This window comes from Erinaceus europaeus, chromosome 12 (genome assembly GCF_950295315.1).
Source record: "Erinaceus europaeus chromosome 12, mEriEur2.1, whole genome shotgun sequence".
NCBI classification, from domain to species: Eukaryota; Metazoa; Chordata; class Mammalia; order Eulipotyphla; family Erinaceidae; genus Erinaceus; species Erinaceus europaeus.
This window is the reverse complement of record NC_080173.1, coordinates 47,584,997-47,609,799: the sequence shown is the minus strand read 5'-3', so window position 1 is coordinate 47,609,799 and position 24,803 is coordinate 47,584,997. Positions and strand designations below refer to the sequence as shown.

General features: G+C 44.2%; 1 protein-coding gene across 1 annotated transcript in view; it reads left to right on the top strand.

Moving 5' to 3' along the window:
* ODAD4 (outer dynein arm docking complex subunit 4) overlaps positions 1-24,803 on the top strand; it is a 79,282-nt gene that overhangs the window by 16,843 nt on the left and 37,636 nt on the right. Inside the window, exons 6-9 of the mRNA XM_060203496.1 lie at positions 2,464-2,688; positions 2,897-3,104; positions 18,713-18,799; positions 23,390-23,586. Of these exons, the coding sequence (XP_060059479.1) occupies positions 2,464-2,688; positions 2,897-3,104; positions 18,713-18,799; positions 23,390-23,586 (717 nt within the window). The remainder of the gene's footprint in view (positions 1-2,463; positions 2,689-2,896; positions 3,105-18,712; positions 18,800-23,389; positions 23,587-24,803) is intronic.

Below are 24,803 nucleotides of genomic sequence, written 5' to 3'. Positions count from 1 at the left end.
CTGCAGCTTTGCTACCAGTTCTAACTTGTGGTCAAATGGGCAGGCAGCGCTTGGGCACACCCCTACAGCTCCCAGTGTATACTGGCCCACTTGGCACTGGGGAATTGGTTGGCAGAGGGCAACCTGGGACAAATCATGCATTTCAATTCAATCTTCTCTGATGCTACAGCTTGAAATGGGGGGAAGGAGAGCAAAGAATAAGGGCTTTTCAGAAAGCTAGCCTCCACATGCCCGTTCTTCTTCTTCTCCTTCTCCGCCTCCTTCTCTTTCTCCTTCTCCTTCTCCTCCTCCTCCTCCTTCTCCTTCTTCTTCTTTTTAATTATTTATTTATTTATGAGAAAGATAGGAGGAGAGAAAGAACCAGCCATCACTCTGGTACATGTGCTGCCAGGGACCAAACTCAGGACATCATGCTTGAGAGTCTAGTGCCTTAGCCACTGCGCCACCTCTGGACCACCACATGCCCCTTCTACGAGGCAAGGCACATGTCTTAACCCCTGAGCTACTTCTCTGGTCCTTAAAGATATTTTGCTTATGGGGGATAGATAGCATAAAACAGATTCTCCTACCTGAGGCTCTGAAGTCCCAGGTTTAATTTCCTGCACCACCATAAACCAGAACTGGTAAAAAAAAAAGTGATATTTTATTTATTGATTTTAGTATATCTTTTTATTAATTTTTATTTTATTATCTTTATTTATTGGATAGAGACAGCCATAAATTGAGAGGAGGAGGGAAGCTAGAGAGGGAGAGAGACAGAGACACCTACAGACCTGCTTCACCACTCGCAAAGCTTTCCCCTGCAGGTGGGGACAGGGGCTTGAACCCGGGTCCTTGTGTACTGTAACATGTGAGCTCAACCAGGCGTGCCACCACCCAGCCCTGATTTTAGTATTTATTTTGTTTTGTATTACTTTTGTCATCACTGGGGCTTTACCATTCCAGGATGACTTAGACATGAACCAAGAGACAGAGAGTGAAAGAGACCAAAATTTCCTTCAGTGCAGTGGGGGTCAGGCTGGAATCTGGGTTGTGCACATGGCAAAATAGCACACTATCCAGGTAAGCTATTTTGCTGGCCCACAATATTTATTTTTTTAGAAATTTATTTATTTATTTATTTATTTATTTATTTTTGCCTCCAGGGTTACCACTGGAACTTGGTGTCTGCACTACGAATCCACTGCTCCTGGAGATCATTTCTTTCCCTTTTGTTGCCCCTGTTGTTTTATTGTTGTTATTGATGTTGTTGTTGTTGTATAGGATAGAGAGAAATGGAGAGAGGAGGGGAAGACAGAGACAGGGAGAGAAAGATAGACACCTGCAGACCTGCTTCACCACCTGTGAAGCGACTCCCCTACAGGTGGGGAGCTGGGGGCTCGAACCCGGATCCTTACGCAGGTCCTTGCTTTTGCGCCACGTGCGTTTAACCTGCTGCGGTACCGCCCGACTCCCAAGATATTTATTTTTGTGAGAGAGACTAGAGCATAGCTCAGCTATGGCTTATGATATTGTTGGGGATTAAACCTGGGACCTCTGGGGCCTCAGGCATGCAAGTCTGGTGCTCTGACCTGTTGAGCTAGCTTCCTGGCTCTCTGTTTACCTGATCCTCCTCCTGCTTGGCTCCTCCTTTCTTGCGTAAGAAGTCTAGGCACAATTCTTCTTCTAGCGTTTGCCCTTCTTCCATAGCCAGTCAACAGCGTCAGGTTGAGCCTGATGTAAAGTTTCGAGACCTCCTTTGAATCTGGAGAGGTGGCAGTCGTTGACTATGTGGGTCATAGTCTGTCTGTAAGCCGCAGGGGCAGTTCGGGTCATCTCTGGCTCCCCAGCGATGGAACATAGCGGCGCACCGGCCATGGCCTGTTCGATAGCAATTGAGGAGGGCCCAATCATAACGTGCTAGGTCAAAGCCGGGTTGACGCTTGCAGGGGTCTGTGATGAGGTGTTTGTTCTTTACCTCAGCTGACTGCCAGCTCTGTTTCCAAGAGACTGGAACAGAGAAGTTCAGTGTAGGCGTAGGGGACCAGATTGGGTGACGAGACGAGACGTCAAGCGTTGGACAGGGTGGGCCAAGATATCCGCGTATATTGGCAGGCCCGGTCGAGCGTAGACGTGGTTATGCATAATGGTTATGCAAAGAGACTTTCATGCCTGAGGCTCTCAAGTCCCAGGTTCAATCCCCCACACTGCCATAGCCAGTGCTGAGCAGTGCTCTGGTAAAAAAAAAAAAAAAAAGTAGTCTAGGCACTAGATTTTGTACCATGGGAAAGCCTGAATAGGGACTCTGGCCTCACTTGGCCCCAGACAGACCCACTCTGCCACTCAAGTGCTCTTCCTTCCTTTGGTGTTTTCACAACTTCTGGTAGAGCTTCTCCCAGAGTGCCCCTCAGCAGGGACCCCATACCACAAGTAGGTGAGGCCCTCAGCTGCCAATTCTAGCTGACTTCACACCTTTCCCCACAGACCTGATCAAAGGAACCATCAAGCATGGCCTGACGGTGGAGGACCTCATCATGACGGGCATCAACTACCTGGACACCCGCAGTGACTTCTGGAGGCAGCAGAAACCCATTTATGCCAGGGAGCGGGACCGGAAGCTGATGCAAGAGAAGTGGCTGCGGGACCGCAAACGCAGCCCCTCCCAGACGGCCCACTACATTCTTAAGAGCCTTGAGGATGTTGACATGCGTGGGTGGTATTCTGGGGGCGGGGGGGGGGGGTCGGAGGGTATGTGACATGGGGGGACAGGATGGGGGGCAGGCCTCTACTATTTGGGGAAGGAGATGTAGCAGACTGAACCTGTGGCTGGTGGTATAGCAGTAAAGGGTAGGGGGGGTTCTCCCAGCAGCCACAAGGAGGCTGCTCCCATCTCCACCTCACCTCTCTGCCCTCCTAGTGTTGAGTAGCGGCAGTGCTGAAGGCAGCCTTCAGAAAGCTGAGAAAGTGCTGAAGAAAGTACTGGAATGGAACAAGGAAGATGTACCCAACAAGGATGAACTGGTTGGAAACTTATACAGCTGCATAGGGAATGCCCAGATTGAGCTGGGCCAGATGGTAGCAGCCCTGCAGAGCCACAGGAAGGACCTGGAGATCGCCAAGGAATAGTGAGTGTCCTGAGGGAGGCCCCTGGGCTGGCACAATAGCTCAGCCTTTAGCCAGGGCTGCCGGTGGCTAGGCTCCCACTTTCTGCTCAGCATGACTGAGATTAATTTCCTGGAGGGAAGAACCAACTCCCCAGTCTGTGGTTAAGGAGCAGACCTAGACTATGAGGGTTGTTTATTTTGTGGTTACAAAAAGAATGGTGGTAGTCCAAAAACACCAAAAGCAATATCCTGGCACTAAGGAATATATATATATATATTTATTTATTTATTTATTGAGAGGGATAGGAGGAAAGAACCAGACATCACTCTGATACATGTGCTGCCAGGGATTGAACTCAGGACCTCATGCTTGAGAGTCCTGTGCTTTATCCACTATACCACCTCCCAGACCACAGGAACATATTTTTTTAATATTGTATTTATTTATTTATTTATTTATTTCAATGAAGGGGGATAACCAGACCCCCACTCAGCTCTACCTTATGTTAGAACTGGAGATTGAACCTGGGACTACAGAACCTCAGGCATGAAAGTCTTTGCATAACCATTATGTTATCTCCCAGCCCAGTTTAAAGGACTTTTTTTTTCCCCCCTAAGGGATATTAATCTTACATATTCTCAGCAAGTGTTCATCAACCCCAGACATACCATACTGTGCTAATATGAGGACACAGCAACCCACCAGACTCAAGGGTCACTTCCCTACAGGTATCAAATAAAAAGTGACATAGCTGTTGAATGGAGACTGTGATGAGTACCATGAGAAGTGTATTCCAGGAAGTCTGGACTAGTAGATGTTGGGGCAGGAAGGGCTGGAGAGGAGGGAGCACAGAGTGGGCCAGAGGAAGCCAGACTAAGTGGACAGTGGCTGGCTGGGACAGGGGCTTAGAAATCAAGAAAGAACCTGGTCTCTGGAATTAGACTGACCAGGACTTCAGAATGTCTAACTTGTCTAAGGTACCAACTGTGGGGCCTTAGACAAGTTATAGAACCTCCCTCAGCCGCTGTGTCTCCTTGGTCAATGGACATAAAGAATAATACCCCCACCTAGTAGGGTGGAAAGAAGGCCTTTGGACATTGCCCAGAAGCTGTAGTAATAGACATAGGAACATCCTCAGGGCTAAGCTTTTCTCCAGTCCTTTTATTTATTTATTCCCTTTTGTTGTCCTTGCTGTTTTATTGTTGTAGTTATTGATGTCGTCATTGTTGGATAGGACAGAGAGAAATGGAGAGTTGAGGGGAAGAAAGAGAGGGGGAGAGAAAAATAGACACCTGCAGACCTGCTTCACTGCTTCTGAAGCAAACGCCCTGCAGGTGGGGAGCTGGGGGCTCGAACCGGGATCCTTATTCTGGTCCGCTGTGCTACCTCCCGACTCCTTCTCCAGTTTTTTTTTCCCCCAGAGCACTGCTCAACTCTGGCTTGTAGTAGTGTCAGGGGCTGAATTTCAGACAGTGGAGCCTCATACAAGAAAGTCTTTTGCATAACTAGTTTGTATTTCCCCAGGTGTTGGAGAACCTCTGATTTCTTGATAGACCTCTTTCACTATTTTGCCTTCAGGGTTATCACTGGAGCTCAGTGCCTGCACTATGAATCTTGGCTCTTGGAGGCCATTTTTTCCATTTTGTGGCCCTTATTATTATTGTTATTGTTGTTGTTGGACAGTACAGAGAAATTGAGAGAGGATGGGAAGACAGAGGGGGAGAGAAAGATAGACCTACTTCACTGCTTGTGAAGGGACCCCCCCTGCAGGTGGGGAGCTGGGGGCTTGAACCAGGATACTTACACCCAGTCCTTGTACTTTGTGCCATGTGTGCTTAACTTCAAGTGCTACTGCCCAGCCCCCAATAGACCTCTTGATAAACCTGTTGTTTTTATTTCATTTTATTATTTTTATTTTTCATTTTAATGAGACAGGTACAGGAAGACCAGAGCACTGTTCAACTCTGGCTTCAGGTGGTGCTGGGGATTGAACCTGGGATCTCAGAGTCTTAGGCATGAAAGTCTTTTTTTGCATATCCATTATGCTGTTATTTCTCTGTTCAATTATTTTTTCTTAATTACTAGCAGCTATTTATTATACCAGACATGTTAGAGATCCTTTGTTATCTCTGTAGTTCTGTTTCCAGTCCCCAGGGGTGTTTTAGCCATATCAGGGTAAACATAGACAGTGGTCAACAGGCCCTTCAGGCTTACCTGAAGCCTGCTTTTACTAATATTCCTGAATTATACCTACATCCTTGGGCTAAGGTCAGGGTTTGCAGAGTAAAGATAGAATCTGGTTTCCATATCATGCGAGGCTTCTATAAACAACTATATGCCACCAAGCTAGAGAACCTGGAAGAAATGGACGATTTCCTAGATACCTACCAACTTCCAAAACTAAGAGGAAGTGGATAACATGAACAGGCCCATCACAGCTAATGAAATTGAAACAGTTATCAAAAATCTCCCCAAAAATAAAAGTCCTGGACCAAATGGTTTTACAAATGAATTCTACAAAACCTTCAAAGAAGAATAATACCTCTACTTTTAAAAGTCTTCCAGAAGATTGAAGACACTGGAATACTCCCTGCCAGCTTCTATGAAGCCAACATCACCCTGATACCAAAAGCAGACAGGGACACAACCAAAAAAGAAAACTACCAACCAATATCTCTGATGAACATAGATGCGAAAATATTAAACAAAATTCTTGCCAACCGGATATAGCAGTATATCAAAAAGATTGTTCATCATGACCAAGTGGGGTTTATCCCAGGCATGCAAGGTTGGTTTAATATACGTAAATCAATCAATGTGATCCACCACATCAACAAAAGCAAGGCCAAAAACCACATGGTCATATCAATAGATGCAGAGAAAGCCTTTGACAAAATACAACATCCCTTTATGATCAAAACACTACAAAAAATGGGAATAGATGGAAAATTCCTGAAGATAGTGGAGTCTATATATAGCAAATCTACAGCCAACATCATACTCAATGGTGAAAAACTGGAAGCATTTCCCCTCAGATCAGGTACTAGACAGGGCTGCCCACTATCACCATTACTATTCAACATAGTGTTGGAAGTTCTTGCCATAGAAATCAGGCAGGAGCAAGGAATTCAAGGGATACAGATTGGAAGAGAAGAAGTCAAACTCCTTATTTGCAGATGACATGATAGTATACATGGAAAAACCTAAGGAATCCAGCAAGAAGCTTTTGGAAATCATCAGGCAATACAGTAAGGTGTCAGGCTACAAAATTAACATTCAAAAGTCAGTGGCATTCCTCTATGCAAACACTAAGCTAGAAGAAATTGAAATCCAGAAATCAATTCCTTTTACTATAGCAACAAAACAATAAAATATCTAGGAGTAAACCTAACCAAAGAAGTGAAAGACTTGTATACTGAAAATTATGAGTCACTTCTCAAAGAAACTGAAAAAGACACAAAGAAGTGGAAAGATATTCCATGTTCATGGGTTGGAAGAATTAACATCATCAAAATGAATATATTACACAGAGCCATCTACAAATTTAATGCTATCTCCATCAAGATCCCAAGCACATTTTTTAGGAGAATAGAAAAAATGTTACAGATGTTTATCTGGAATCAGAAAAGATCTAGAATTGCCAAAACAATCTTGAGAAAAAAGAACAGAACTGAAGGCATCACACTCCCAGATCTCAAACTGTATTATAGGGCCATTGTCATCAAAACTGCTTGGTACTGGAACATGAACAGACACACTGACCAGTGGAATAGAATTGAGAGCCCAGAAATGAGGCCCCACACGTATGGACATCTAATCTTTGACAAAGGGGCCCAGACTATTAAATGGGGAAAGCAGAGTCTCTTCAACAAATGGTGTTGGAAATAATGGGTTGAAACATGCAGAAGAATGAAACTGAATCACTGTATTTCACCGAATACAAAAGTAAATTCCAAGTGGATCAAGGACTTGGATGTTAGACCACAAACTATCAAATACTTAGAGGAAAATATTGGCAGAACTCTTGTCTGCATAAATTTTAAAGACATTTTCAATGAAAGTAATCCAATTACAAAGAAGACTAAGGCAAGTATAAATGTATGGGACTGCATCAAATTAAAAAGCTTCTTCACAGCAAAAGAAACCACTACCCAAACCAGAGACCCCTCACAGAATGGGAGAAGATCTTTACATGTCATACATCAGATAAGAGTTTAATAACCAACATATATAAAGAGCTTGCCAGACTCAACAACAAGACAACAAATAACCCCATCCAAAAATGGGGGGAGGACTTGGACAGAATATTCACCACAGAAGAGATCCAAAAGGCCGAGAAACACATGGAAAATTCCAAGTCTCTGATTGTCAGAGAAATGCAAATAAAGACAACAATGAGATACCACATCATTCCTGTGAGAATGTCATACATCAGAAAAGGTAACAGCAGCAAATGCTGGAGAGGGTGTGGGGTCAAAGGAACCCTCCTGCACTGCTGGTGGGAATGTCAATTGGTCCAACCTCTGTGGAGAACAGTCTGGAGAACTCTCAGAAGGCTAGAAATGGGCCTACCCTATGACCCTGCAATTCCCCTCCTGGGGATATATCCTAAGGAACTCAATACATCCATCCCAAAAGATTTGTGTACACATATGTTCTTGGCAGCACAATTTGTAATAGCCAAAACCTGGAAGCAACCCAGATGTCCAACAACAGATGAGTGGCTGAGCAAGTTGTGGTCTATATACACAATGGAATACTACTCAGCTGTAAAAAATGGTGACTTCACCGTTTTCAGCCGATCTTGGATGGACCTTGAAAAAATCGTGTTAACTGAAATAAGTCAGAAACAGAAGGATGAATATGGGATGATCTCACTCTCAGGCAGAAGTTGAAAAACAAGATCAGAAAAGAAAACACAAGTAGAACCTGAACTGGAATTGGCATATTGCACCAAAGTAAAAGACTGTGGGGTGGGTGGGTGGGGAGAATACAGGTCCATGAAGGATGATAAATGACATAGTGCGGGTTGTATTGTTAAATGGGAAACTGGGGAATGTTATGCATGTACAAACTATTGTATTTACTGTTGAATGTAAAACATTAATTCCCCAATAAAGAAATAAATTAAAAAAAAAAAAGAATCTGGTTTCGAGCCTGGGTCATGCATATGACAAAGCTGCCCTCCTCTCTTTTATTTTAAATGCTAGTGCAGGAAATGAACCAGAGAGAGAGAAAGGAAGAGCAAGATGGGGCAGGCAGAGACTACCACAGTACTGCTGCTCATTCAAGGAGTTTCCATATTATTGTTTATGGAGCTGCCACATGGTCTTAAACCCTAGACCTTGCGCCCAGCATGATGTGTGTTCTGTGGGGTGAGCGTGAGCTATCTCTTAGGTCCTCTTCTCAAGTCTCAATGGCCTCTCAAAGGTGCCTGCACTTCCTAAGTGCCCTACTGCTAATGTTTGGAGTCATCTCCCATGTTTCCGCTTGCCTCACAATTTGGGCTTTACCCTGTCTTCTTTTTTTTACTTTACTTTATTTTATTATATTTTATTTATCTGTTAGCTAGAGACAGAAATTGGAAGGGGTAGCTAGAGATGGAGAGAAACAGAGAAACACCTGCAACACTACTTCATCACTTGTGAAGTTTTCCCTTGCAAGTGGGGGCTGGGGGCTTGAACCCAGGTCCTTGTGTACTGTAACATGTGCTCTTAACCAGGTGTACCATCACCCAGCCCCATCTCCCAGTCTTTGTCATCCCATTTCTGCTCATAGCTTGGCTCTTGGCTCTTCCTGCTTCTGGCTGTTTCCACAGATTACATCCAGAATTAACCTCTCCTTCCCCTACTGAGCAGCAGACCTTGGGAGCCAGGCAGTAGCACACCAGGTTAAGCGCACATAGTACAAAGCATAAGGACCTGTGCAAGGAACCCAATTCGAGCCCCTGGCTCCCCACCTGCAGGGGGGTCGCTTCACAGGCGGTGAAGCAGGTCTGCAGGTGTCTATATTTCTCTCCCCCTCTCTATCTTCCCCTCCTCTCTCCATTTCTCTGTGCTATCAAATGAAAAACAAACAAACAAACAAAACAGTCACCAGGAACAGTGGATTGGTAGTGCAGGTACTGAGCTCCAGCAATAACCCTGGAGGCAAGAAGAAAAAAAAACAAGTAGCAGACCTTGAATCTTTGTCTTCAGGTTAAAACCCAATGCCTTGTCTTGCCCTTCAAAGTCCTCCCTGAACCACCTTCCACATAGCCCTCCCATGTCAGACCTCTAAACCTCCATAGAGGGGGGCCATGTGGTAGCACAGCGGGCTAAGTGCACATGGAGCAAAGTTCAAGGACCTGCATAAGGATCCTGGTTTGAGCCCCCAGCTCCCAACCTGCAAGGGTGGAGGCGTTCGCTTCACAAACAGTGAAGCAGCTATGCAGGTGTCTGTCTTTCTCTCCCCATCTCTGTCTTCCCCATCTCTCTCGATTTCTCTCTCTCCTATCCAACAACAACAACAACAAGGGCAACAAAAGGGAAAAAACAGCCTCCTGGGGCAGTGGATTTGTAGTGCAGGCACGGAGCCCCAGCAGTAGCCTTGGAGGCAAAAAAGAAAAAAGAAAAAGATACCTTCATAAAGGTTAAACTGTGTTTGTTATTTACTTAGTTGTTTTTGCAGAGCAGGGGGTTCACTTATGCACATTTTCATTGATCCTGACAGAAAGAGAGACAGAGAAGAGAGAGGGAGATACCATACCATTAAAACTTCCCTCAGTGTCATAATATCCCCCATGTGATGCTGGGGCTTGATCTGTCTAACTCTCCCCCTAAAACTATTTCCTGAACACTTTTCCTCTGGCATACTTTTCACTCCTCTGAGCCCTGCAGACTGTCCATTCTCAGTTCATTTCTTTCTTTTCTTTTCTTTTTATTTATTTATTATTATTTTTTTGTTTGCTTTTTTAATAATATATTTTTTAATATTTATTTATTCCCTTTTTGTTGCCCTTGTTGTTTTATTGTTGTAGTTATTATTGATGTTGTTGTTGTTGTTGGATAGGACAGAGAGAAATGGAGAGAGGAGGGGAAGACAGAGAGGAGGAGAGAAAGATAGACACCTGCAGACCTGCTTCACCACCTGTGAAGTGACTCCCCTGCAGGTGGGGAGCCGGGGTCTTGAACCAGGATGCTAACGCCGGTCCTTGCACTTTGCACCATGTGCACTTGACCTGCTGTGCTACTGCCCGACTCCCTGTTTTTTTTTTCTTTTACCAGAGTACTGCTCAGTTCTGGCTTATGGTGGTGTGGGGGATTGAACATGGGACTTTGGAGCCTCAGGCACAAGAGTCTCTTTGCATAACCATTATGCTATCTACTGCCCTCCCCCTTTTAATTTTTTAAAATATTTATTTATTTTCCCTTTTGTTGCCCTTGTTTTTTTTTTATTGTTGTTGTAGTTATTGTTATTGATGACATTGTTAGATAGGACAGAGAGAAATGGAGAGAGGAGTGGAAGACAGAGGGGGCAGAGAAAGATAGACACCTACAGACCTGCTTCACCGCTTGTGAAGCAACTCCCCTGCAGGTGGGGAGCCGGGGGCTTGAACTGGGATCCTTAACCCGTTCCTTGCGCTTTGCGCCACATGCACTTAACCCACTGTGCTACTGCCAGACTCCCCCTTTTTATTATTATTTTATTTTATTTTTTAAAACTTTTTTTAAAAAATATTTATTTTATTTATTTATTCCCTTTTGTTGCCCTTGTTGTTTTATTGTTGTAGTTATTATTGTTGTTGTTGGATAGGACAGAGAAAAATGGAGAGAGGAGGGGAAGACAGAGAGGAGGAGAGAAAGATAGACACCTGCAGACCTGCTTCACCACCTGTGAAGTGACTCTCCTGCAGGTGGGGAGCCGGGGTTCGAACCGGGATCCTTATGCCGGTCCTTGTGCTTTGCGCCACCTGCGCTTAGCCCACTGCGCTACAGCCTGACTCCCCCCTTTTTATTTTTTAATTTTATTTATTTTACATGGTAGAACAGAGAAATATTGAGGGGGGAGATAGGGAGAGAGAGATACTTGTAGCACTATTTCACCACTTGTTAAGCTTTCCCCTGCTGGTAGGGACTGAGATCTTGAACCCAGGTCCTTGTACATGGTAATACATGCACTTAAACAAATGTGTCACCATCTGGCCCCGCCTTTTTTTTAATTTTTAAAAAAGTATCTATTTATTTATTATTGGGTAGAGGCAAAGTGAATTTGATGGGGAAGGGAGAATTTGAAGGGAATAGGAGAGAGAGAGACATCTACAGTACTGCCTCATCACTCATGAAGCTTCCCCCCTGCAGGTAGGGGCCAGGGGCTTGAACTTGGGTCTTTGCGGTGGTAACACACACTCAATCAGGTGCACTACCATTCAATCCCTCCCAGTTCATTTCTCACCTGCCCTCATTGTGCTGAGTAGAAGAATCACATGTTGTCCATTCTAGAAGCAGAAAACAAACAACAACTTATTCTGGAGACAGAGTCTACTTTGATTCCTGCCTCTGTGATGGAGAAGCTGTGTGGATCTTATTAAGGTGGTCACCTTCTCAGTTTCTTCATCTGTAATGAAGACATCATAGGGACTCACAGGGATTATGAAGATCAAGTACTAAGGATAAAATCAGTGTGTAGGGCATGGAAGGTGGTGCAGTGGCTCAAGCCTAGGATTCTCAGGCATGAGGTCCTAAGTTTCAACCTGTTACTTCATATGGCAAGTGATGCTCTAGTTCTCTCTCTCATTAACAAATAAGAGTTAGTGAAATAGCTTACTTAAATAGTGCACTGCTGGGGGCCAGGCGGTGGCACAGCAGGTTAAGTGAACATGGCACTAAGTGCAGAACTGGTGTAAGGATCCTGGTTTGAGCTCCTGGCTCCCCACCTGCAGGGGTGGAGGTGTTCACTTTCTCTCCCCCCTGTCTTCCCCTCCTCTCTCAATTTCTCTCTGTCCTATTCAACAACAACAACAACAATGATAAACAACAAGGGCAACAAAATGGAAAAAATAGTCTCTAGGAGCAGTGGATTCCTAGTGCTGTCACCAAGCCCCAGTGATAACCCTGGAGGCAAAATAAAATAAAATAAAATAAAATAAAATATAATGCGCATTGCTTTGCCATGTTCTTGACTCAAGTTCAAGCCTACTCCCCACCACCTTGAAGAAAATGTTAGTACTGTGATCTCTTTCACTTTATCTCTTTATTTCATATCTATATAATTTTCTCCCATCAGAGTTATTCCTGGGACTCAGCATCTGCATGATGACTCCGCCATTTTTTTCCCTTTTTATTTTCATCTGATAGAGACAGAAACAGGTGGAAAGAGAGCTGAAGAGAGAGAGAGAGAGAGAGGCACGTCTAGCATTGCTCTACCACTTCTGAAGCAACACTCCATCTATAGCTAGGGACAGAATGATTGAACCTGGGCCCTCACACTAACAACATATGTTCTCTGCCACCATCCAGAATGCAAATAAATATTTTTTTAAAAATTGGGGGCAGAGGTAGATAGCATAATGGTTATGCAAACACCCTTATGCTTAAAGCTGTAAAGTCTCAGGTTCCAGTGTAAGGATCCTGGTTTGAGCCCCTTGTTCCCCACCTGCAGGGGAGTCACTTCACAAGCAGTGAAGCAGGTCTGTAGGTGTCTATCTTTCTCTCCTTTTCTCTGTCTTCCCCTCCTCTTTCCATTTCTCTCTGTCCTGTCCAACAATGACGACATCAATAACAACAATAATCACTATAACAATAAAACAACAAGGGCAACAAAAGGGAACAAAAAAAAAGTTCCAGGTTCAATAACCTGTACCACCATAAGTCAGAACTGAGCAGTGCTCTGGTGAAAAAAAAAAGGGGGTGGGAGCTGGGCACAGCAGGTTAAAGGCACATGGTGCGAAGTGCAGGCACAGGCACAAGGATCCCAGTTCGAGCCCCTGGCTCCCCACCTGCATGGGGGTCACTTCATAAGCGGTGAAGCAGGTCTGCAAGTGTCTATCTTGCTCTTCCCCTCTTCTCTCAATTTCTCTCTGTCCTTTCCAACGACAACAAGGGCAACAAAATGGGAAAAATGGCCTCCAGGAACAGTGGATTTGTAGTAGTACAGGCACTGAGCACCAGCAATAAGACTTAAAAATGGGGTGGGGGGGCAGCAGTGGTGCATCTGGTACTGGTAGAGCACATGCATTACAGTAGAAGAACCTGGGTTCAGCCTCCTGGTCCTCACCCGCAAAGGGGAAGCTTCATGTGTACTGAAGTAGTGCTACAAATCTTTCTCTCTTCTCAATTTCTCTGTCACTATTCAACATAAAAAATAAATAATCAGTATATACAGTGCCTCCAATCCAACCATCTTCCATGACTTAATTATGTAAATATCTTTGTTTTGTTTTATTTTGTTAGGAGGCTGGTACTAAGGATCAAACCCAAGGCTTCATACATGTGAGGCATGTGCTCTACCCCTGAACTACACTCCCAGCCAAGATGTGTAACTTAACTACTGTTCACCAGATATTTCTCCAGTCTCAGCCCTCATAACCAACTTTAATATATGTATTTGAGAGAGGAAGAGGAAGAGAAGAGGAAACCAGAGCATCACTCTGGTATATGTGATGCTGAGAATCAAACTCTGGACCTTATTCTTGAAGGCCCAGTACTTTTTAAAAATATTTTATTTGTGGTCCAGGAGGTGGTGCAGTGATAAAGCTTTGGACTCTCAAGCATGAGGTCCTGAGTTCGATCGCCGGCAGCACATGTGCCAGAGTGATGTCTGGTTCTTTCTCTCTCCTCCTATCTTTCTCATTAATAAATAAATAAAATCTTTAAAATATATTTATTTATTTATTTTTAAAATATTTATTTTAAATATTTATTTATTTCCTTTTGTTGCCCTTGTTTTTCATTGTTGTAGTTATTATTGTTGTTATTGATGTCATCATTGTTAGATAAGACAGAGAGAAATGGAGAGAGGAGGGGAAGACAGAGAGGGAGAGAGGAAGATAAACACCTGCAGACCTGCTTCACCGCTTGTGAAGCGACTCCCCTGCAGGTGGGGAGCCGGGGGGCTCGAACTGGGATCCTTATGCCGGTCCTTGTGCTTTGCACCACCTCTGCTTAATTATTTATTTATTAATGAGAAGGATAGGAGGAGAGAGAGAGAGAACCACACATCACTCTGGTACATGTGCCACAAGGGATTGAACTCAGGACCTTGTGCTTGAGAATCCAACACTTTAACCACATTGCCACCTCCCAGACCATAAGGGTCTAAAACTTTATCCAATACACCACCTCTGGACTGCATGGCCAACTCTTCCTGAGGCATTTCTATCTGGATGTCTCACAGAAGCTCCAAATTTAACAAGTGCAAGATGGGAGTCCCTTATTGTCCTTCAAACCTCTTGCCCCAGGGTTCTCTATTCCCGTGGAAGACTGCTGGCCACTTGGTCCCTCCAACCCCCACCCCAGGAGGCCAGGCAAGTTTGCAGACACCTTCTCTTCAGTGCTCCCACCCAGTCCCCAGTGCCCCTTCCCTTCACCTCCCTCCCCCAGCTAACTCCAGACCCTCCTATTTCTAGCCTGTTCCCTCTGACCTTGGATTCTGGAAGCTCAGCTGGCCCTTCTATGAGAATGAAACCCAACGACTGAGATATGGTTCCAGCACCTCAGTCTGCTCATTGTAACATGTGAGCGCAACCAAGTGCACCGCCACCTGGCCCTAGGAAAAAAAAAGTTTAAGGAAAAATTTAATGACACATAGGAGAGACCCAGAAAAACTGAGTAACTCACCCACCATAGTTTACAGACATAAGTTTAAGAACTCTTATATCTGGGGGGCAGTAGATAGCTCACCTAGTAGAGTGTACACTGCCATGAGAAAGGACCTGGGTTCCAGCCCCTGGCCACCAAGTGTTGGTATGATGTTGTGGTGTCTCTTTTTTAAAAAATATTTTTTTGAATATTTTTATTTATTTATCATTAGATAGAGACAGAGAGAAACTGAGAGGAGAGGGGAGATAGAGAAGGCGAGAGACAGAGAGACACCTCCAGCTCTGCTTCACCTCTTGTGAAGCTTTCCCCCTGCAGGTGGGGACCAGGGGCTCGATCCTGTGTCCTTGCGCACTGTGATGTGAGTGCTTAACCAGGTGTGCCACCTCCTGGCCCCTAAAATATTTATTTATTCCCTTTTTTGCTCTTGTTTTATTATTGTAGTTATTATTGTTGTTGTTATTGATGTCATCATTGTTGGATAGAACAGAGAAATGGAGAGAGGAGGGGAGATAGGGGGAGAGAAAGACAGACACCTGCAGACCTGTTTCACTGCTTATGAAGCGACTCCCCTGCAGGTGGGGAGCCTCGGGTTCAAACCGTTTCTCTCTGTCCTATCCAACGACGACGACGACATCAACAACAAAAACAATAATAGCTACAACAACAACAAAACAAGGGCAACAAAAGGGAAAATAAATAATAAAAAAATTTTTTTAAAAAGAAAAAAATTGAGAGGGAATGGGAAAAAATTGAGAGGGAATTCATTATCCAAAGAATGACCTGTAGGTTGGTTAGGTGGTCCAGGAGGTGGCGCAGTGGATAATGCATCGGAGTCTCAACCATGAGGTCCCCAGTTCAACCCCCGGTAGCACATGTACCAGAGTGATGTCTGGTTCTTTCTCTCCTATCTTTCTCATGAATAAGTTCTTTAAAAAAAATGACCTGTAGTACTATTTCACCACTCATGAAACTTCCCCACTGCAGGTGGGGACCAGGGACCTGAACCTGGGTCCTTGCACATAGTTATGTGTGTGCTCAACCAGATGTATGTGTCCCCCTTTTTTAAAGGTTTATTTTAGGGTGGGCAGTGTCTGTACCTCTGTACCCCCCATTTCTCTCCTATCAGTTAAGTAAATATTTAAAAACAAATAAAATCTATTAAACAAGATTTATTTTATATTTGACATGAAAACTAGCATTTCATATGAGAGAGGGAGAGAAGTCAGGGCACCACTTCAGTATACTCAAGCTAGGGCTTGAACCTCAAACAGGCAAGTTCTCTCTACCACCATACAGCTGGTTCTTTTTTGTTTATTTTGGGTTTTATTTATTTATTATTATTATTTAACCAGATCACTGTTCAGTTCTGGTTTATGGTGGTGCCAGGGATTGAGCCTGGGACCTCTGGGACCTCAGAGCCCTGACTATAAAAATCTGATGTGTAAACTGTAATGCAAACAGTATGATCTGGGAGATGACTCATCAGGTAGAGGGAACACTTCACTGTGTACAAGGACCTAGGATTGAGGTCTGGGCCACCACCTGGGAGCACCATGCGGAGTGGAAGCTTCACAAGTCATGGCTCAGTGCTGTAGTGTCTCTCTTCCTCTCTGTCATTTTTTCCTTCTGTGTCTTTCACTTTCTAGCTGGGGAAAATTCCACCATGAGTAGTGGAATTGCTGTATATGTGGGAATCCCCAGTAAAGCTCTAGTGGCAAAAATAAATAATAATGGGGTTCGGGTGGTAGTGCAGCAGGTTAAGCGCACATGGTGCAAAAAGCAAGGACTGGCATCAGGATCCTGGTTCGAGCCCCTAGCTCTCCACCTGCAGGGGAGTCGCTTCGCAAGCAGTGAAACAGGTCTGCAGGTGTCTCTCTCTCTCCCTGTCTTCCCCTCCTCTCTCCATTTCTCTCTATCCTATCCAACAATGATGACATCAGTAACAACAACAATAATAACTACAACAATAAAACAACAAGGGCAATAAAAGGGAAAATAAATAATAATAAAAATAAATAATAATATGATTTTGAAAAAGAAAAAGGCATATATGTGGTGCTGGGATCAAATTCAGATCTTGCAACTCTGGAGGTGGAACAGTAGGTAAAGCATTGGACTCTCAGATATGAGGTCCTGAGATACTTGTTTATTTTTATTTTTTTATTACCATCAGAGCAATCACTAGGGCTTGGTGCCTGTATAACAAATCCACTTCTCTGGTGGCCACTTTTTGTTTGTTTTTTATTTGATGGGGCAGAGAGAAATTGAGAGGGAACAGGGAGATAGAGAGGGAGAAAGACAAACACCCGCAGCCCTGCTTCACTGCTCCTGAATCTTCCCTCCTGCAGGTGAGAACTGGGGGGTTGAACCCAAGTCCTTGCACGTGGTAAGCATAGTAAACACTGCCTGGCCTCCTGAAGTATTTATCTGCTTACTAATGAGAGAGGGAAGTGATACCAGGATTCAAACCCAGGACCTCATGCTCAAGAGTCCAGTGTCTTACCCACTGCGCCACTTCCCAGGCTGCTCTATGGAAATACTCGATATCTTTTAAAAATATTTTATTTTAAGGATCCTGGTTCAAGCCCCCGCCTCCCCACCTGCAGGGGAGTTGCTTCACAGGCAGTGAAGCAGGTCTGCAGGTGTCTTTCTCTCCCCCTCTCTGTCTTCCCCTCCTCTCTCCATTTCTCTCTGTCCTATCCAACAACGACATCAATAATAACTACAACAATAAAGCAACAAGGGCAACAAAAAGGAATAAATAAATATTAAATAATATATATATATATATATATATATTATTTGAGAGAGAGAGAGAGAGAGAGATCTTCATCTAGACCAGAGTACTGTTTAGCTCTGACTTATGATGGTGCTGGGGATTGAACCTGGGATCTTAAAAATCTTAGGTATGAGTCTTTTGCATAACTATTCTCCTGTCTCCCCAGCCTAACTTTATAAATGTTGCTTTTTTTAAAATATTAATTTTATTTATTCCCTTTTGTTGCCCTTGTTGTTTTATTGTTGTAGTTATTATTGTTGTTGTCGTTGTTGGATAGGACAGAGAGAAATGGAGAGAGGAGGGGAAGACAGAGAGGAGGAGAGAAAGACAGACACCTGCAGACCTGCTTCACCGCCTGTGAAGCGACTCCCCTGCAGGTGGGGAGCCGGGGGTTCGAACCGGGATCCTTATGCCGGTCCTTGTGCTTTGCGCCACCTGCGCTTAACCCGCTGCGCTACAGCCCGACTCCCATGTTGCTTTTTCTTTTTATTACCTTTATTGATAGGACAGAAATAGCCAGAAATTGAGAGCAGGAGGGAAGCTGGAGAGGGAGAGAGACACACCTGCAGACCTGCTTCACCACTTGCAAAGCTTTCCCCCTGCAGGTGGGGACAGGGGCTCGAACCCAGGTCCTTGTGCACTGTAGCATGTGCGCTCAACCAGGTGTGCCACCACCTGGCCATAGCCAACTTTAATACCTTTTTGGTGAAACATAATTACTGGAACATTGTTAAATAATATTGGTAATTTAAAAGTTTCCTTTATACTCTCATTTCCTATGAGCAATCATTATTAATAAGGTTTAAATTTTTCTCAAACAGCCCCTTTTGGGACGGGCAAGACAGTGCACTTGGATGGTGCATCTGCTTGCTATGTGCATGGTACAAGTTTCCCTATCTCTTCCTGAAAAAGCCAGCCTAGAGCCTTGAAGACTCAGCAACACAAAGAAAAAAGCTTGCTTCTAATTTATTTACTTATTGATTTCTATTATATGTTTACAGTGCCCAGAACAGCCAATTTATAGTGATAAATTTGTCCTTTCCCCCCACAGTAACCTGACTGATGCCAAATCGAGAGCCCTTGACAATATTGGCAGGGTTTTTGCCAGAGTTGGAAAATTCCAGCAAGCCATTGATACGTAAGTGACCAAACAATGACTGCTCCTCACCGCCCAGGAGCCCCAACTCCCCAGAATCACCTCTGACACCCTGCCTGCGACCAAGATGGCAGGCAAAGAGTCATCAGAAGAGATGTTTTTGGGTGGTCCAGGAGGTGACGCACTGGATAAAGCACTGGACTCTCAAGCATGAGGTCCTGAGTTCAATCCCTGGCAGCGCATGTACCAGAGTGATGTCTGGTTCTTTCTCTCTCCTCCTATCTTTCTCATAAATAAATTTAAAAAATCTTAAAAAAAAAAAAAAGAGGGTCCGGGTGTGGCACACCTGGTTGAGAGCACACATTACAACGTGCAAGGACCCAGGTTCAAGCCCCCAGTCCCCACCTGCAGGGGGAAAGCTTCACAAGTGGTGAAACAGGGCTGCGGGTGTCTCTGTCTCTCACCCTCTCTATCCCTCCCTTCCCTCTCTATTTCTGACTGTCTCTATCCAATAAATAAATAAAGATAATAATTTTTTTTCACTTTTCTTTATTTAAAATTTTTTTAAATATTTTATTTTATTTATTTATTCCCTTTTGTTGCCCTTGTTGTAGTTATTATTGTTGTTGTCGTCGTTGTTGGATAGGACAGAGAGAAATGGAGAGAGGAGGGGAAGACAGAGAGGAGGAGAGAAAGATAGACACCTGCAGACCTGCTTCACCGCCTGTGAAGCAACTCCCCTGCAGGTGGGGAGCCGGGGTTCGAACCGGGATCCTTATGCTGGTCCTTGTGCTTTGCGCCACCTGCGCTTAACCCGCTGCGCTACAGCCCGACTCCCTATTTTAAATTTTTTATTTATAAAAAAGCAACACTGACTCAACCATAGGATAAGAGGGGTACAACTGAGAGTTGGGCATAGCACAGCAGGTTAAACGCAGGTGGCGCAAAGCCCAAGGACCGACGTAAGGATCCCAGTTCAAGTCCCTGGCTCCCCACCTGCAGGGGAGTCGCTTCACAGGCAGTGAAGCAGGTCTGCAGGTGTCTGTCTTTCTCTCCTCCTCTCTCTGTCTCCCCCTCCTTTCTCCATTTCTCTCTGTCCTATCCAACAACGATGATATCAATAACAACAATAATAACAACAATAAAACAATAAGGGCAACAAAAGGGAATAAATAAATAAATATTTTTTTAAATAAAAGAGTTAACATACAAAGCAAACAAAATTTTGACCAATCATGGACCTAAAGGCTGGAATAGTGCAGAGGAAGAGTTGGGGGGGTCCTTCATTTTGTAGATAGCTAGTGGGCATATTTTAGTTATATTCCAAGGGGCCTATAGCTAGTGTTTTTTTTTTTTTTTCTTTTTCCCCCTGAGCCTGAAATCTGATATGCAGGTGGATCCAAGTTATTGTCTGGGGAGATGACGTCAGGGCTAGAAAAAGGACCAGAACGCTGGATCAGGGAGAGAGTAGCTCCCTAATATGGGAAAGGTGTATAAATATTGTTGACTGTAAGCCCCATTGATTTGATGTGATCTGGGGCCCATGTTCAGCTTAGGAGCCTATGTGACCTCTGCATCCCTGTAGATCTGAGCTCACATTCTGTGGTCATGAGTAGGAATATTCCCAGCTGCCCCAATAAAGACCCATCTTCCTCTGCTGTAGCATAGAATATGTTGTCCAGCCTCCCTTTGGAGGATGGAACATTCTCTACCATTGTTAATCCAAGTTGAGGGCAAGGTCCCTAGGGGGGCCCACAAAGGGGTCTATTGTGTAGTACCTGATATAAATGACCAGTAACAATGGAGAGAGGGATCTATTCGAGGTCTAGGCCCATCATCTCTGTTTGGGAATCTCAGGATTCCCTGATTAGGGCTCCAACTGATGGGGTGGCCTGATAGTGACTAAAGAATCATCATTAAAGTATGCCAGTCTCTTGTCCTTATTCACCTTTTGCAGTCCTTGCTTTGATAAGGTTAGCTTTGGAGTGAGTGAGAGAACTGTAATAGGAAGTAGGTGAAGAGGGTATCTAAGTATAAGTGGACACTATTTCATTATGAACTTTATACTGACTCACTACAGACTTGTGTATTTTTGCTTTCAGGTATATAAATATATATTTTTTAAATATTTATTTATGTATTCCCTTTCGTTGCCCTTGTTGTTTTATTGTTGTAGTTATTGATGTCATTGTTGTTGGATAGGACAGAGAGTAATGGAGAGAGGAGGGGAAGATAGAGAGGAGAGAAAGATAAACACCTGCAGACCTGCTTCACCACCTGTGAAGTGACCTCCCTGCAGGTGGGGAACCGGGGGCTCGAACTGTGTTCCTTACGTCGGTCCTTACGTTCTGTGCCACATATGCTTATCCCACTGCGCTAGCGCCCAACTCCCTCAGGTATATATTTTACCCTAATTTATGGATACATGTGAACATATGCTCTATCTCACAGGACCTCCTCTATATCTAGGTTTTGGGACTTTGTTAGGAAGTGAACCTCCTGGAATAGAATTAGAGAATACTATGAAAGGAAAGGTCTCACCTGAGTAATGAGGGTAAAGGGTGGACATTAAAAAAAGAAATAATTAAAAAAGAGAGAGAGAGAGAGAGAGAGAGAGTGATGTCCTTGGGTGGTGGTGCACCCAGTAAAGCACACAGGTTCCCATGCTCAGGGATCCAGTCACTACCTTCAGGGGAAGCTTTATGAGAGGCGAATGAAGTAGTGCTGCAGGTGTCTCTCTGTCCTTCTCTATTTCCCCCATTCTCTCAATTTCTCTCTATCTCTATTGAGAGAGTGGGAAGGGTAGGAAGGAAGGGGTACATAATAGTTATGCATAGAGACTCTGAAGCCTGAGGCTCTGAGGTCCCAGGTTTAATTCCCAGTACCACTATAAGCAGCTCTTGGGAAAGAAAAAAGAAAGGAAGGAAGGAAGGGAAGGAGAAAGGAAAGGAAAGGGAGGAAGAAAGGAAGGAAAAAAGAAAGAGGGAAATGGCTGCCAAGAGCAGTGGGTTTGTTGTGGAAGTATTGAATCCCAGTGATAACCCTGGTGGCAATAAAAAATATAAATAACAAATGATATAAATCACATAAATATAAAAAGATGTCCTTGGCTCCAATCTTAGCGTGGTGACTCTGGGTAAGTTACTTTGTAAACACTGGAACCCATCAGTTAAATTAATAGATGACCAGCATTTTCTGCAGCTTGGGAGGTGGTACAGTGGATAAAGCTCCAAATTTACAAGCATGAGCTCCAGACCACAGTTTGCTCCCAGGCATTGCATACGCCAGAGTGATGCTCTAGTTTCTTCTCTCTCATTAATAAATAAGCAGCTTGGGACGTGGTATAAATGTTAGACTCTCTCTTTAAAAATTTTTTTATTCATTTTATTTATTTATTATTTAAAACTAATTATTTATTTTCCCTTTTGTTGCCCTTGTTTTTTTATTGTTGTTGTAGTTATTATTATTGTTGTTATCGATGTCCTCATTGTTAGGACAGAGAGAAATGGAGAGAGAAGGGGAAGACAGAGAGGGGGAGAGAAAGATAGACACCTGCAGACCTGCTTCATCACCTGTGAAGTGACACCCCTGCAGGTGAGGTGCCGGGGCTCAAACCGGGATCCTTAAGCTGGTCCTTGCATTTTGCGCCACGTGTGCTTAACCTGCAGCACTACTGCCAAACTCCCTATTTATTTATTTTTTTACACCAGAGCACTGCTCAGTTCTGGCTGATGGTGGTGCAGGGGATTGAACCTGGGACTTTGGAGCCTCAGCATGAGAGTATCTTTGCATAATCATTATGCACCTGCCCTTTTATTCATTTATTATTGGATAGAGACAGAGAAATTGAGAGGGGAGGAGGTGATAGAGAAGGAGAAAGACACTTGCAGCCCTGCTTCATCACTTGTGAAGCTTTTCTCCTGCAGGTGGGGTAAACGGTTAGACATTCAAACATGAGGTTCCAAATTCAAGCCCCAGCATTGAATGTGCCAGGGTGATGCTCTGGTTCTCTCTCATAAATAGATAAATATTAAAAACGAAAACCTGGAGGGGGCTGGGCAGTAGCACAGCGGGTTAAATGCACAAGGTGCAAAGCGCAAGGACCGGGTTAAGGATCCCAGTTCAAGCCCCCGGTTCCCCACCTGCAGGGGAGTCGCTTCACAAGCGGTGAAGCAGGTCTGCAGGTGTCTATCTTTCTCTCCCCCTGTCTTCCTCTTCTCTCTGTCCTATCCGGCAACAACAGCAACAACAATAATAATATCAGGGAGTCGGGCAGTAGCGCAAGGACCTTGAGTTTCGTGCCATGTGCACTTAACCCGCTGCTGCAACCTCCCACCCCACCCCCCCGTATTTTTTTTAAATATTTTATTTTATTTATTTATTCCCTTTTGTTGCCCTTGTTAACCCCCCCCCCGTATTTTTAGAGTAAAACGTCTCAGTAAAAAAACGGATCCTTACGTCGGTCCATGCGCTTTGCGCCTACTGCAATATCGCCCCCTCTCATAAATAATCTTTTTAAAGAAAAGAAGAATTGATAGTTGGAAAGCCCCTTTATTCCACCATCACCTAGTGGGAAACTTTGGTTTCTTAAGGCTAAGTGTATAAGCTGAGCCTGGTTCACTGTGCCTCCAGGTGGGAGGAGAAGATCCCTCTGGCCAAAACTACTCTGGAGAAGACTTGGTTGTTTCATGAGATCGGTCGCTGCTACTTAGAGTTGGACCAGGCCTGGGAGGCCCAGAACTATGGTGAGAAGTCCCAGCAATATGCCGAGGAAGAAGGGGACATCGAGTGGCAGCTGAATGCCAGTGTTCTGGTGGCTCAGGCACAAGGTATGGGCTGAGAGAGGACCCCCGCCCCCCTACACTGTCCAGCTGCTTGCTGTACCTGAACTGAATCTTCCCTCCCAGTGTGTCTCAGTCGGATTGTTCTGACTCAAGAGCAGGTCGGGTAGGAAGTGCCTTCTTTAGATTAGGGCAGCTGCAGACCAGCAGGGTTGTGGGCTATAATCCAGAGCATCACTTCCACCTGTTTTGCATTCTCTAAGTTCTCTTGCATATCCAGTTCCTAAAGCAGCACAATCACCATGTCCTTTCTTTTTTATAGATAGGGGAAATGTGCTGAGTAATTAATTCAGCAGATTGTCCCCAGTCACTGGAGGGAAATTTATAGAGTGGTAGGAATGCTTTCAGTCAAGGTTAGAGTGATCATTGATAACTCTAATTCCACTAAAAATAATCTAATTGTGTGGGGGTATAGCATAATGGTTATGCAAAGAGACAAACTCTCACGCCTGAGGCTCTCATGTCCCAGGTTCAATCCCCCACACCGCCATAAGCCAGAGCTGAGCAGTGCTCTGGTAAAATCATCATCATCATCATCATCATCATCATCATCATCATCATCTAATTGCATAGTTTCAAATAGGTGATTTTTTTCTTTTGGGGGGTGGGTGTAGATAGCATAATGGTTATGTAAAATATACTCTCATGCCTGAGGCTCCATAGTCCCAGGTTCAATCCCCTGAACCACCATAAACCAGAGTTGAGCAGTGCTCTGGAATAAATAAATATTAAATAGGTGAGTTTTTAAAATGCAACTCCTGGGAATGAACCCCAAGACCAACTATGTGCAACACTTCTTTTTTTAAAGTTTTTTTTTTAATATTTATTTTATTTATTTATTCCCTTTTGTTGCCCTTGCTGTTTTATTGTTATAGTTATTATTGTTGTCGTTGTTGTTGGATAGGACAGAGAGAGATGGAAAGAGGAGGGGAAGACAGAGAGGAGGAGAGAAAGATAGACACCTGCAGACCTGCTTCACCGCCTGTGAAGCGACTCCCCTGCAGGTGGGGAGCCGGGGGCTTGAACCGGGATCCTTATGCCGGTCCTTGTGCTTTGCGCCATGTGCGCTTAACCCGCTGCGCTACAGCCCGACTCCCTTTTTAAAGTTTTTTAAAATTTTTATTTATTTCCCTTTTTTGTTGCCCTTGCTTTTTATTGTTGATGTCGTTGTTGGATAGGACAGAGATAAATGGAGAGAGAAGGGG